Here is a 13,214-nt window from a genome sequence, read left to right as displayed (position 1 = left end):
GCTGAGCAAATTCATTACATAAATTAAACAGGTTGCAAGTGACAATGCTATTCTATGGAAGTGGTTTTATGCTTAAAGGCTACAGAAAATAGAAACAGGTGCTCCAAAGGTCAAACCAACATCTCTGAAAAAAGGCTTCCATATACATGTAGATTAAGGTGTTAAATTAATTTTAATACTGGCTTACATCAGAAGGCTACAAAATAAATATGAAATATTAATAATTTATCACTGTGCTATCACTGTTATTTGTTAATTTGTTACGTTTGGTCTTCAGGACCTCGCTTTTCCAGACTTCTATCTTTAGTCGATAATTAAACTTTCTGGGTTTTTGAGAGTTTGATGGGGAATTTAACCCTCAATTGTTATATTGCACCAATTTCTAACTACGTTTTAAAATCTCAAATAAATTACCAAAATTCTGTTTTTCAAACTACCAAAATTACCTTTTCTACAGGCATCCTTTCTTTCACTCTGTTGATACATTCCCCTATCTCAAGCTGGTCAAGATTTGTGTAACGTAGGAGAATGTGTGCAAAATCTTCCTCCGATATCGTCTGCATACCTTTAGAAAACTCTAGAAACTCTAACTCTATCACCTCACTCTGTAAGTTTGTCATGAATCTGTGACGAAAAAAATTAAAGTGCAATATCAACCATACATACATGATAAGCTTCCTTTCTGACATTGACATTATGCTATTATGAAATTTTTTGTTTGGTTTTATGTCGCACCAACACTGTATAAGTCCTATGGCAACTTTCCAGCTTTTACTAGTGGAGGATGACTTCCCCTGCCCCTCTGTGCATTATCTTAGGCACCTGAGTAGAACCACTGACATTCAGTAAGCTAGCTGGACTAAGCTTTAACATATGAAAGAATAGATATACACTGGTGCGGCTGAAACCTACAGCGATGAAATTATTTATGTCATCATTAAAATGGATGACAAGTTCGCTAAAATACTCTCAATATATCTCAACATAGTACCCATTGTACACTATGATTTATTTGCTACACAAGATGACATCCACGCAGCAGATCAGCATCTACCTATTTTCAAGAAGTGTCCATTGCTTGTTTTGAAATTTCAAAATGTAAGCATTTGACAACCAGTAGTAGAGACTAATCAGGCACCATAAATGTGCAATCTGTTCTGGCTCCATTCTGGTTGCAAAGTTTTTATAAATATTGAATCCAGCAGGCTAAGGGTTTCAATATATTAAACTGTCTCCATTATAAATTCTTGAATAGGTGGTTTAACTTTTAAAGCAGGATGCCTGCCGATTCCTTCAGCCTTATTTTCATGAACATTTTTAAAATGTATAAAAAGTAACATATTGTCAAGTGAACAAACAAAGCTTTAATTCTTGAAATAATCTTCTCAGCAAGGGTCTGTCACATAAATGGCAAGCTGTGGTCCAGCAAGAAAACACTTACGTGTGAAAATCTTCATATTTGAGTACATCGTTTCCTCGTCTTCCAAAGAAATGTAACAACAATGTCGTCTCCTGGATTGGCTCCACTGACTTTAATAAGAAAGATAAAATCCCATGTCACTTGTTCAACATTTATAATTAATGATATAAATTTATAATAAGTTCAAAACATTGTGTAATATTTTTCAAATCACAAACAACTTTTTTTTGGCTTGCTAATCTTCTATGAAAATTTCAATATAAATTCAGAATTTACTTAACTGGAAGTTAATACAATGCTTTCTTTGGGTATATTAAAATTACATTTAAAATGTCTTTGGGTAAGTCAACATTAATTCAGGGATGGCAAAAATCAATTCTCAGTATTGCTCAGGTCATCTCAGCACATGTACGGACAAGTGGAAATTTTCAAGAATTTACTATATTGATATCATATGGACATGTTAAAAAATGCTTTCAAAAAAAAACCGAACAAGTGAATCAAATTCAGATTGTGCCAGACCTGAATTATATTTAATACACAATATATCAAAACATAAAATAACTAATACCACCTGACAACTTAATTTCTGATAAAACAACAAATTGCTTGAATTAAGGCATTAAACTTGAATCATGAAATAAAAGCTTAAAAACATAACATTTTTTTGCAGCTAGCTGCCTGTTGAGATAAAGTTGTCTCAGTTCAAAAATTTATTTATTTCAAGAATATTCTAATGTTAAATCAATTTTCAGAGTCTAGACTGGACCATTTTCTTAAATTAACAAAGATGTAAGTCTTTTCACATAACTGAACTCTAATATAGAACCAGTCAAATTAACTCTTAATTCACTGACAACTTTTGAATATAAAACAGTAAGTAATTTTGTAAGTAATGCATGCCAGGCATGTTATTAAATGAGCCGTGTCACGACAAAACCAACATAATGGGTTTGCGACCAGCATGGATCCAGACCAGCCTGCGCATCCGCGCAGTCTGATCAGGATCCATGCTGTTCGCTTAAGACCCTATAACAAGTAAAGAAACTAATAGCGAACAGCATGGATCCTGATCAGACTGCGCGGATGCGCAGGCTGGTCTGGATCCATGCTGGTCGCAAACCCATTATGTTGGTTTTGTCGTGACACGGCTCAAATTTAATGGCAGAAACTGTCTAAGTGTCATCACAAATTTATGTAAGTCTAGGTCATCTTTTCATGAAAATGTAACTTTCTATTCCTATCAAAGTTTTATCTACTAAATCAAATACATTAAAAAATATTATTCACATAATTTACTGGCAAAAATAATTCATCCATTTGATATGTTTATTTTCAATACTGTTTCTCATTAATTTGAAGATGCCTGCAGAGTGACAACATCATTTTTTACAAGACAATTAGCAGACGGTATATCAGTAAATGCAATACTGCATAATTTTATTATAAAAGGGACCCATTGCCGTTTTTGACAAGACAAGACAAGACTGGATTTTTTTTTTAACAATTTTTTTTATATTTTAGTGTAGATCTCTACTAAGTAACATGCTTGCAAAGTTACAGATCTCTTTTGCTCACTTGTTTTTTCCAGAATAATAATTTTACTGTGCAAAATGACTTCTAACTGTTCAATGGTTTTTAACTCAAATCACGCTATGCATACTGGTTTACAATTAAATTCTGAGTGTGTTTCTTTGATATCTTTTCAATTATCCCCCCATTTATTTTACTGTCCCTGGTGACTCTGCTGATTTATGTAACATTTTTCAAGTTTATGTTTTCTGAGCATTTAGACCGCTTTAACTGCTTACTTAATTAACTTTCAATCTCAATCATAAGACAAGCACTTACCTTAAATTGGTTACCAAATTTTGTATAAAATACATTAAAACAGATGGATGTGCAAGTTACATGTATAAACACAAATCTTGAAAGTTCAGATTACATGCTTAACTTAACATTTCCATGGCAAAACTGATTTGCTCAAGCCACTACTTCAAGCCTGGCCAGCAAAGTACATGTAGCATATTATTCAGTCCAACCACAATCTGTTCACAATATATCCAGGTAGCAAATTTTGATATTGAAATCTCTAACAAAAAGACAATTCTAAATACAAAGCAGGTAAAGTTCATTACATTCTTGCTATGAAATCACACAAAAATTATAAATAGCAAAACAGCATTATATATGAAAATAAATATACATGTAATTAAAAGTAGAATTAAGCTTAAACAGGTGCTTTGAGATTCAATTACCTCAATGCTATTCCACTACCTTCATCATACTGATAGTCGAAAATAACTTGGCTAACTACATATCATTAACCTTTTCTGACCCTCCAGTTGTGACCTTGACCTGGATTACTTTCATATGAGATAAATGGTGACCTGTTATTTTAGCAAACATTTATTGTATCTCTATGTTACTGAAACAATTGATAATCTTCAGTTAGAAGATTAACTCAATAATGATTATATTATAAAGTTTGCAATGTAGTAACTTATTACAAATTTGACCTTCAACTTTGACCTTTACTGTAAAGTTGTATTTGACTCTGAAACTTGACTTTGACTATTTTTACTATGGTAAAACAATACTATTTATCTTTAAGAAACAAAGTACAATGTTATATATAGTGCTTTAGAAATAATAATAATAGCTGTGAGATATAATAAACCACTATATAGATATAGAATTGTTATGTGAATAAATGGGATCTATATAATTATAATGTTAGACTACATTAGGTTACATAGATATTATATATGTGAAGATATCTACAGTGTATACTAGTCCATTACTTGTTATTATCCTATGAAATTGATAAAGACACAAGACCATTAAACCCTATAACCCTAATGAAAACTTTAATACAGAATATTGAACCTTACAAAAAAAGTTTGGAATTAAGTAGTGACAGCTAGAAGACAAAAAAATTTGCTGTGGAGATATAAAAAAGGACATTCTATGTCTTAATATGTCTAAGACATAATGATCATCTTAAAAGAAACAAGAGTGATCAGTGATCACATGTGTTGCCTCATGATGGCCAATTTCATGTTGGGACAAGTTTTGTGACAGACGGACAGACAGACAGTGCACAACTAGACTTGGTACTGATCATTCCTCTGAAGTTTGGATAAGATTGCACCAGTAGTTTATGAGGAGTAGTCCGGACAAGCTTTTGTGTATCTGGCAACACACAGAAAAAAAAACCTTTTTATCAAAGGGCCATAACTCTGACAAAAATCATTGAACCGGAAAATGCTGACAATATGCACGACTAGACTTGGTACTGATCATTCCTGTAAAGTTTGGATGAAATTGCACCAGTAGTTTATGTGGAGTAGTCCGCACAATTTTTGTGACGAACGGACGGACAGACGGACACACTCTGTAGAGGCGACACAAAAATCTAAGGCAATATCTCGAAAGAAGCATGTACAATTTATAAGCGTTTACAAAAATGATAGGAATTGCCATTCAGCCAGGTATTTTCTTTTTTTGTGTAAAATAGACTTCTTCCTGAACAACCATACATGTGAACTTTTTTCAATGATCAAGTGAGAGATTTTTTCATCAAAAAGTGGGATATTTTAGAATTTGCAATAAACAGACACCCAAAAGAGAGAGATTTCTTTAATTTGCAAAAACACCAATAATTTTAAGAAAAATCTTTGAAAATATGGCTGCAGAAAGTGGGAGTCTCCCTCTAAAAGTGGGAGAGTTCACATGTTTGAACAACAAAGCTAATGTTTTTTGAAAGTATGTCTGTGCCAGTCATTTTTTATTTTATCATATTTTCTTTATGTCTTTCATAAACAATTCCAGCCCATGGTGTAAAAAAAATCTTGACTTTCTTCTATCAATTCTAATACAAACAGTGCTCCATAGAACTCTATATTTGCTCTAGTGTGCTATTATTACTACAAGACCAAATGACCTACTTTTTCGGTGCCGTCTTCAGGTTTGTCAGACTGTTTCTTTGCGCTAGAGTCCCTCTGTTTACTAAACACACCCTCTAGCTGTAAGAGTATTAGTACAGAAAAATTAGCAAAACACATTCAACAAAAAGTGAGAAAGTTGGCAGCAACAAGGGGAAGCAAGAAACCAAATCAGGGGCTAGCATAACAACCAGCAGTTCATATATTCTAATACCACTTCCTTTTGACTCAGTTTTTACCAGCCAATATTTCTATACTTTTCACTTAATTTAAACCTAATATGAAATAAATAAATTTAGCAGCCAATGTTTTTTTTTCTAAGGCACTGACAAAACGAAACAAGTGTAACACTTAGGAAGTCTGAAGGACAGCTAAATCCCCTTCCGCAGTGAACATGAATGGGTACCTCCTTACCTTTTGCCAACCATGACCTTGATGTTGTGCCATGCATATCATTAGCACATAGTCTCATGATTTAAAATCTTCCACAAAGTCAAAATGTTATGGAGAGCTCAAACCTTGACCTTAAGAGTGGCAACCTGAATGTTGAGCTATGCAGATTATGTCATGGTGGGGATCATTTGTGCCAAGTATTTTAAAACCTTTGAATTGTCAATAAGTTATAGAGCAGACATGAAAAATAGATGTTTAACATTGGAGCTTTGAGTGTGAGTGACCCTGACCTTCAGGATTATTGTGCTCTGCCAATGGTGTCATAATGCTGATCATTTTTGCTGAGTTATCGTAAAAACATTGCAAGGATTTAAATGTTTTGGACAGACACGATAATTATGTTGACTTTCTAACATTTGACCCGTAAGTGTGACCTTGACCTTGGGGATAGCAACCCAATTATTGTGCTCTGCACATTGTGTCATAATGGTGATCACTTGTGTCAAGCTATATAAAAAAATTCAAAGGTTTTAAAGGTATGGATGGGACACAAAATGTAGACTTTTAAACATTTGACCTATAAGTGTGACCTTCACCTTGGGAGTAGAAACCCAATTTTTAAACTCTGCACATGTTTTTATTATGGTGATCAATTGTGCCATGTTATTTTTTTTATAAAGTTCAGCAGTTAAAAAGCTACAGAGCGGACCCGAAATGTAGACTTTTTAACATTAAACCTTAAAGTGTGACCTTGACCTTTTGGGTAGGAACCAAATTATTGGGCTCTGCATATCATCTCATAATGGTGATCAGTTGTGCCAAGTTATTAAAAAAAATTTGAGTTGTTTAAAAGTTATGGAGCGGACACGAAATGTAGACTATTTATTAGGAAACATTTGACTTTTAAGTGTGACCTTGACCTTGGGGGTAGCAACCCAATTATTGCGCTCTGCATATAGTCTCATTATGGTGATCACTTGTTCCAAGTTGTTTTAAAAAATTTTCAGTGGTTTAAAAATTATGGAGCGGACACAAAAGTGTTACGGACGGACGGACAGAGGGACTCAGACGTCCTTACGAAATGGTACTTACAAAATGGAATTTTCCTTTGATCTTTTCAGCCATTTTTAGTCACACAAGGTCTAAAAATGACACACAAGTAAAAAAGGAATGAATAGGATCAAAGGAAATGTACCGTTACCCATTGTTCTCCAAGTCACACAAGTACCTCTGGGTTTGTATGGACAGACTGACAGACGGAGGCCATTCCTATAATCCCCTTTCCGCTATGCGGAAGGGGATTAAAAATGCCTTGTGATTGGTCAATTTTAAACAGGTGCTCTATGAAGCAACCAATCAGACTGGTCTCCGCATTAATAATATCTAATACTGAATAGACCAATGAATTTTGAAATCAAAATTGATTCAAGTCATTCAAAATTAGTGTATCAAATATTTTTCAGTGTTTTCTTTTAATACAGCAAATAATTGCAAGGTAACAAATTTCATACCCATTGTGTTTAGCCATCTTGAGTATATCAAATATTGATTACTTTAATTCTAATTATTCTTATTTTAAATTTAATTATTTTCCCTATTTTTCCAATTTTTTTTTCTACCCTTGTTTGATTATTTAAAAAGAACAATTAAATCCAGCCCGAGGATTTTTTTAAAAAATGTGCGAAAAAAAAATCCCAAACCCAAACTGAAATGCAAAGAAAACTTGTTAATCTTATTTATGCAATAAACACTAAATATCACCTGTAATTTTATTTTTAAAAATCAATTCAATCAATCAACATTGTATCATGAAGCTGAAACGGTTAAAAATGATGAGGGGGAAAAAAATAACGAAATTCCACAAAGCATGGGTTTGATTAAAAGCTTAAAGCCTCAAAGAGCATTAACAAATTTTTTATCAAAACTTTGCTCAAAAACTTTTTCAGAAGGCGAAATGAACAAAATACATGTATTTTGTCCTATTTATGCAACTATGCACAGTCCATGCACAACTCTTTTCTCCTAGATAAACATAAACAAAAGAACATATTCTTCCATTCCATTCATTTGTACATGTATAACTCATGCCAGAATCTGTCATTTACAAAATGCTATCTAAAATACAATGTACTATAATTTCCTTTCCCAATGCTGAATATTAACAATAAAAAACCTCTCTTTTCCATGCCTTTTTTTACTGTCTTCAACTTGTTTTCAAAGCTAAATATGCAATGCAATACATGTAGTTTTAATATGTTTTATTTCAATTAAAACTTTTATTTTTGTTTCAAGTCAAACCAACACTTTAAAGGTCATATGACTTATATCTATGTCCTGCAAGGTCCACTTTCACACTGCTTCTTATATGGTTTAACCAAAAACAATTTGACCTGCAATGAGGTCCATTTTCAGTTAACCAAAAACAATTTTACTTGCAAGGAGGTCCATTTTCACAGTTAACAAAAAACAATTTGACCTGCAAGGATTGGTCCATTTCACCCTGCTTTAACCAAAACCAATTTGACCTGCAAGGAGGTCCACTTTCATCCCGATTGTTATATGGTTTAACCAAAATCAATTTGACCTGCAAGGGGGTCCACTGTCACCCTACTTTTATATGGTTTAACTGAGATCAATATGACCTGCAAGGAGGTCCACTTTTACCCTACTTTTATATGGTTTAACCAAAATCAATTTGACCTACAAGGAGGTCCACTTTCACCCTGCTTTTATATGGTTTTACCAAAATCAATTTGACCTGCAATGAGGTCCACTTTCACCCTGTTTTATATGGTTTAACCAAAATCAATTTGACCTGCAAGGAGGTCCACTTTCACTCTGTTGTTTATATGGTTTAACCATAATCAATTTGACCTGCAAGGAGGTCCACTTTCACCCTGCTTTTTATATGGTTTAACCAAAATCAATTCTATCTGCATGGTCCACTTTCACCCTGCTTTTTATATGATTTAACCAAAATCATTTTGACCTGCAAGGAGGTCGACTTTCACCCTGCTTTTTATATGGTTTAACCAAAATCAATTCTACCTGCAAGGAGGTCCACTTTCATCCTGCTTGTAATATGGTTTTAATCAAAATCAATTTGTTCTGCAAGGAGGTCCACTTTCACCCTGCTTTTTATATGGTTTAACCAAAATCAATTCTACCTGCAAATAGGTCCACTTTCATCCTGATTGTTATTATGGTTAAACCAAAATCCAATTTGACCTGCAAGGAGGTCCACTTTCACCCTGTTGGTTATATGGTTTAACCAGAATCAATTCTACCTGCAAGGAGGTCTACTTTCACCCTGCTTTTTATATGGTTTAATCAAAATCAATTTTCCTGCAAAGAGGTCCACTTTCACCCTGCTTTTTATATGGTATAACCAAAATCAATTCTACCTGCAAGGAGGTCCACTTTCATCCTGCTTGTAATATGGTTTTTAACCAAAATCAATTTGTCCTGCAAGAAGGTCCACTTTCACATTGCTTTTACATGGTTTAACCAAAATCAATTTTTCACGCAAATAGGTCCACTTTCATCCTGATTGTTATTATGGTTTAACCAAAATCCAATTTGACCTGCAAGGAGGTCCACTTTCACCCTGTTGGTTATATGGTTTAACCATAATCAATTTGACCTGCAAGGAGGTCCACTTTCACCTTACTTGTGACATGATTTAACCAAAATCAATTTGACCTACAAGAAGGTCCACTTTCACCCAGCTTTTTATATGGTTTAACCCAAATCAATATGATTTGACCAAAAACAATTCTATCTGCATGGTCCACTTTCACCTTGCCTTTTGTATGGTTTTAACTGAAATCAATTTGTTCTGCAAGGAGGTCCACTTTCACACTGCTTTTTATATGGTTTAACCATAATCAATTTGACCTGCAAGGAGGTCCACTTTCACACTACTTGTGACATGATTTAACCAAAATCAATTTGACCTACAAGAAGGTCCACTTTCACCCAGCTTTTTATATGGTTTAACCCAAACCAATATGATTTGACCAAAAACAATTCTATCTGCATGGTCCACTTTCACCTTGCCTTTTGTATGGTTTTAACCGAAATCAATTTGTTCTGCAAGGAGGTCCACTTTCACACTGCTTTTTATATGGTTTAACCAAAATCAATTTGACCTGCAAGGAGGTTCACTTTCACCCTGCTCTTTATATGGTTTAACCAAAATCAATTTGACCTACAAGAAGGTCCACTTTCACCCAGCTTTTTATATGGTTTAACCCAAACCAATATGATTTGACCAAAAACAATTCTATCTGCATGGTCCACTTTCACCTTGCCTTTTGTATGGTTTTAACCGAAATCAATTTGTTCTGCAAGGAGGTCCACTTTCACACTGCTTTTTATATGGTTTAACCAAAATCAATTTGACCTGCAAGGGGGTTCACTTTTACCCTGCTCTTTATATGGTTTAACCAAAATCAATTTGACTTGCATGTAGGTCCATATTCACTTTGCTTGTTATATGATAAATATTAAGTAAATGCCAGATACCCAGTTACATAAACCTTTTTAAATATGTGATAGTTTAGTAAAACAATGTACTATATGATACATTTTTACAATAACAAACGATAACATATGTTTAGATGTTAATTACAACAAATAATATGCTTTTGTTTCAAACTACAAATAAGATGTATCTTTTTAATTTTAACAGAACTCTTCAAATGGAGCTTACTATCGACTGGCAAGAAATTCAATCCTTGTGATCATATCAACTATATATTGTTTGGTAAACATTGCATCTAGAATGACAATGACAGCAAGTTACCCAAAGTTGGTCTAAAATTGGCAAAAGACTTGCAAAAAGCTTGTATTTTACTAGCAAAGACAGTGCAGGATCACAGAAGACACAAATATCATCCCCATGACCAAAATAGCTAAATTAAGCTATTTTTAAGCTGAAAAAAAATATAGCCCTTGCATAAATATCAACCTATTGTCACCGTACCTGGTGGAAGTTTAAATGGGTCAGTACAACTGAGCATTAAAATTGATAAACTCAGATGAATTCAAATTCTTAACAGGGGAGGGAACATAAGATATTTTCTAAAGCCAAGTCAAGGTCCTGCACTTTTTACTCTGCAGTCTGACCATTGGCTCAGCTGTAATTTTGTACTATGATATTGAAATTTCTTAAACTTTGTTTTTTGTTTGTTTGTTTTGGGTTTTACGTCACATCGACACAGTATAAGTCATATCGCGACATTCCAGCTTTACTGGTGGAGGAAGACCTCAGGTGCCCTTCCGTGCATTATTTCAGGCACCCGAGTAGAACCACCGACGTTCCGTAAGCTAGCTGGATAGCTTCCTCACATGAAAGAATCCAAAGTCCCTGTCTGGATTCAAACCCACAGCGGTGAAGGGCAAGTGGTTTGAAGTCAACAACCTTAAACTTTGTACAGACTGTTCCAAAACCAAAGCTATTGGTTAACCCATTCAAGCAAAATACTTTATCTTTTCTTGTAAATTCCTGAAATTTTGAATTTATACAAATCAAGAACCCAAAATACAATTTTAAACAATGATGGGCCCCAGACATAAAAGATTCAGCTTATTTGTCCAAAATTTCCCAGTAGTAAGGTTATATAATTATCATCCTCAAGGTAAAAATGCCACATGGAGTGTTTATAGGTTATTAAACTGTGCACCATGGAATATTTAAAGCTGGGGATATTTACATGGGTTCCAAGGAAAGGAAATACCCAGGAAATTGCTTTGCAAGGGTCATGTGAACACCATATTGATGGCAGTGTATGTATTTGCTAAATATATGATAGATGTAATGGAATTAACATGACATCTCTTACAATAAATTTAAACACACTTTTAAATCGTTAACTTAATATATTAAGGCTAGGTTACAAACTTAAAATTCACTTATTTTTTTACTTACATTTACATTTTTATTTTTGCAAAAAGTGATATTTTGTTTTAGTATTGGCAATGCAAGCAAAGAAATAAGACTCTTTATGTTCAATTACAATGAAGAAAAAACTGCCTGATTTGGTATTCATATTGCAAAACTGGTACAATGAAATCTGAAACTTATATTTATCACTCCTGCAATGGAAAAAAAAATAGTTAAAAAATCTGGAAAAAAAAAACAACCAGCAAACCAACTTTCGCAGGTTTTGTTTCCTAAACTGTGTCAGCCTTCTGTTTCTGATTAGCAAAGAAAGTCCAGATTTATTTTCTAGCAAATGCATATATATATAGTTTGTTAGTATGAAAACAAGACATTATGTTAAAACGAGAAAAAGCTCTAGACAACCTTGCAGTTATACAATAATAAAGCTAATATGTGATATTAAAAGAAGCAAGCAGATACTGTATATAGCTACAGGGGATCGTATCTGATTATATACAATATATATATGTAATAGCGTGCCTCTGCAATAGCAGGGAAAAAAGTGACGATGAATTTTAAGCGTAAACTCTCCCTCTGCCAAAATTTAACCTAAAAAATATTCAAAATAAATTTTTTTTACTTTCAAAACAATCAAAATGATCTCTTAATAAAGTAATTTTCTGTCAAGTTATTTAATAAAAAAAATTTAAATCTATTCGTCACCTCTGATTGACTTTGTGAAATCTTATTCTTTCTGAACTTTACTTTTTATTAAACAACTTAAACTTCGTTTTGTTTTCAATACCTTGCCAGAGATGAGCTTACACTAAAATTCGCTTCTTTTCCCAAAGTGCACTGCAGGTAAAAAGACAAAAAAATTAACATGCGGCTGACACTATTCTGTCGAAACTACTCAATGCTGTATCACCTACATCTAGTAACGCCTGCAAATGCTTTTTTTCTCGGGGAACAAACTTGCGCTCGTGTGGCGGAAGAATGAAGAATGATTCCAACTGAAAGAAATGGCAAATCAATACACGTGAGAGCAGCTTTTGTTTTCATGTATGAGAAGCGACTGTTTGTTTCATGTACATGAAGCTGGGTTGGGTAAATATTATGACAGCTTGATTATAAAAAATAAATATTTTAGTTTGAAATCACTGAATTTAAAGGTTACTTGTGCTCAAATCTATTTGATACTATTATTGATAATAATGGAAATGATAATTAATTGAAATATATTAATTAAGGGGATATTTATAGTAACAATTCACAGGCTATTAATAGAAACAAATAAAGGAAAATCCAAAAATTATTTACAAAATTATGGTGATTTCAGTAAATGAACATTGTTTATTTTAGATTCATTCCATTGAAGTGTTGCATGTTCTTTTCTTTTCACATTTGAATATCACAAAAGAATTCTACTTATAGTACAATTATTCGACGATAATTTTTTCTACAGGGTTAATTGGCTATGTTTTGGCTGAATGAGGCATTATTTTTTGTGAGAATAATTTTTTGCAAGGAGACCGCAATCTGTGCAGGTGTATTCTTGCAATACTTC

General features: G+C 33.4%; 1 protein-coding gene across 4 annotated transcripts in view; it reads right to left on the bottom strand.

The window, feature by feature from the left end:
• Positions 1–446: 446 nt before the first annotated feature.
• Positions 447–13,214, bottom strand: part of LOC132718740 (calcium uptake protein 3, mitochondrial-like) — a gene marked incomplete at its 3' end in the record, with an annotated part of 89,597 nt that continues 76,829 nt past the window's right edge. For 2 of the 4 annotated variants that reach the window (XM_060702460.1, XM_060702461.1), the window contains 4 exon segments: positions 447–624; positions 1,442–1,530; positions 5,371–5,448; positions 12,580–12,660. In XM_060702460.1, the coding sequence (XP_060558443.1) occupies positions 447–624; positions 1,442–1,530; positions 5,371–5,448; positions 12,580–12,660 (426 nt within the window). 4 annotated transcript variants of the gene reach the window in all.

The sequence above is a fragment of the Ruditapes philippinarum genome, unplaced genomic scaffold (genome assembly GCF_026571515.1).
Source record: "Ruditapes philippinarum isolate M1 unplaced genomic scaffold, ASM2657151v2 ctg746_1_1_1_1, whole genome shotgun sequence".
Classification (NCBI taxonomy): domain Eukaryota; kingdom Metazoa; phylum Mollusca; class Bivalvia; order Venerida; family Veneridae; genus Ruditapes; species Ruditapes philippinarum.
The sequence above is the reverse complement of the archived record's forward strand: the minus strand, read 5'-3'. Positions and strand labels throughout refer to the sequence as shown.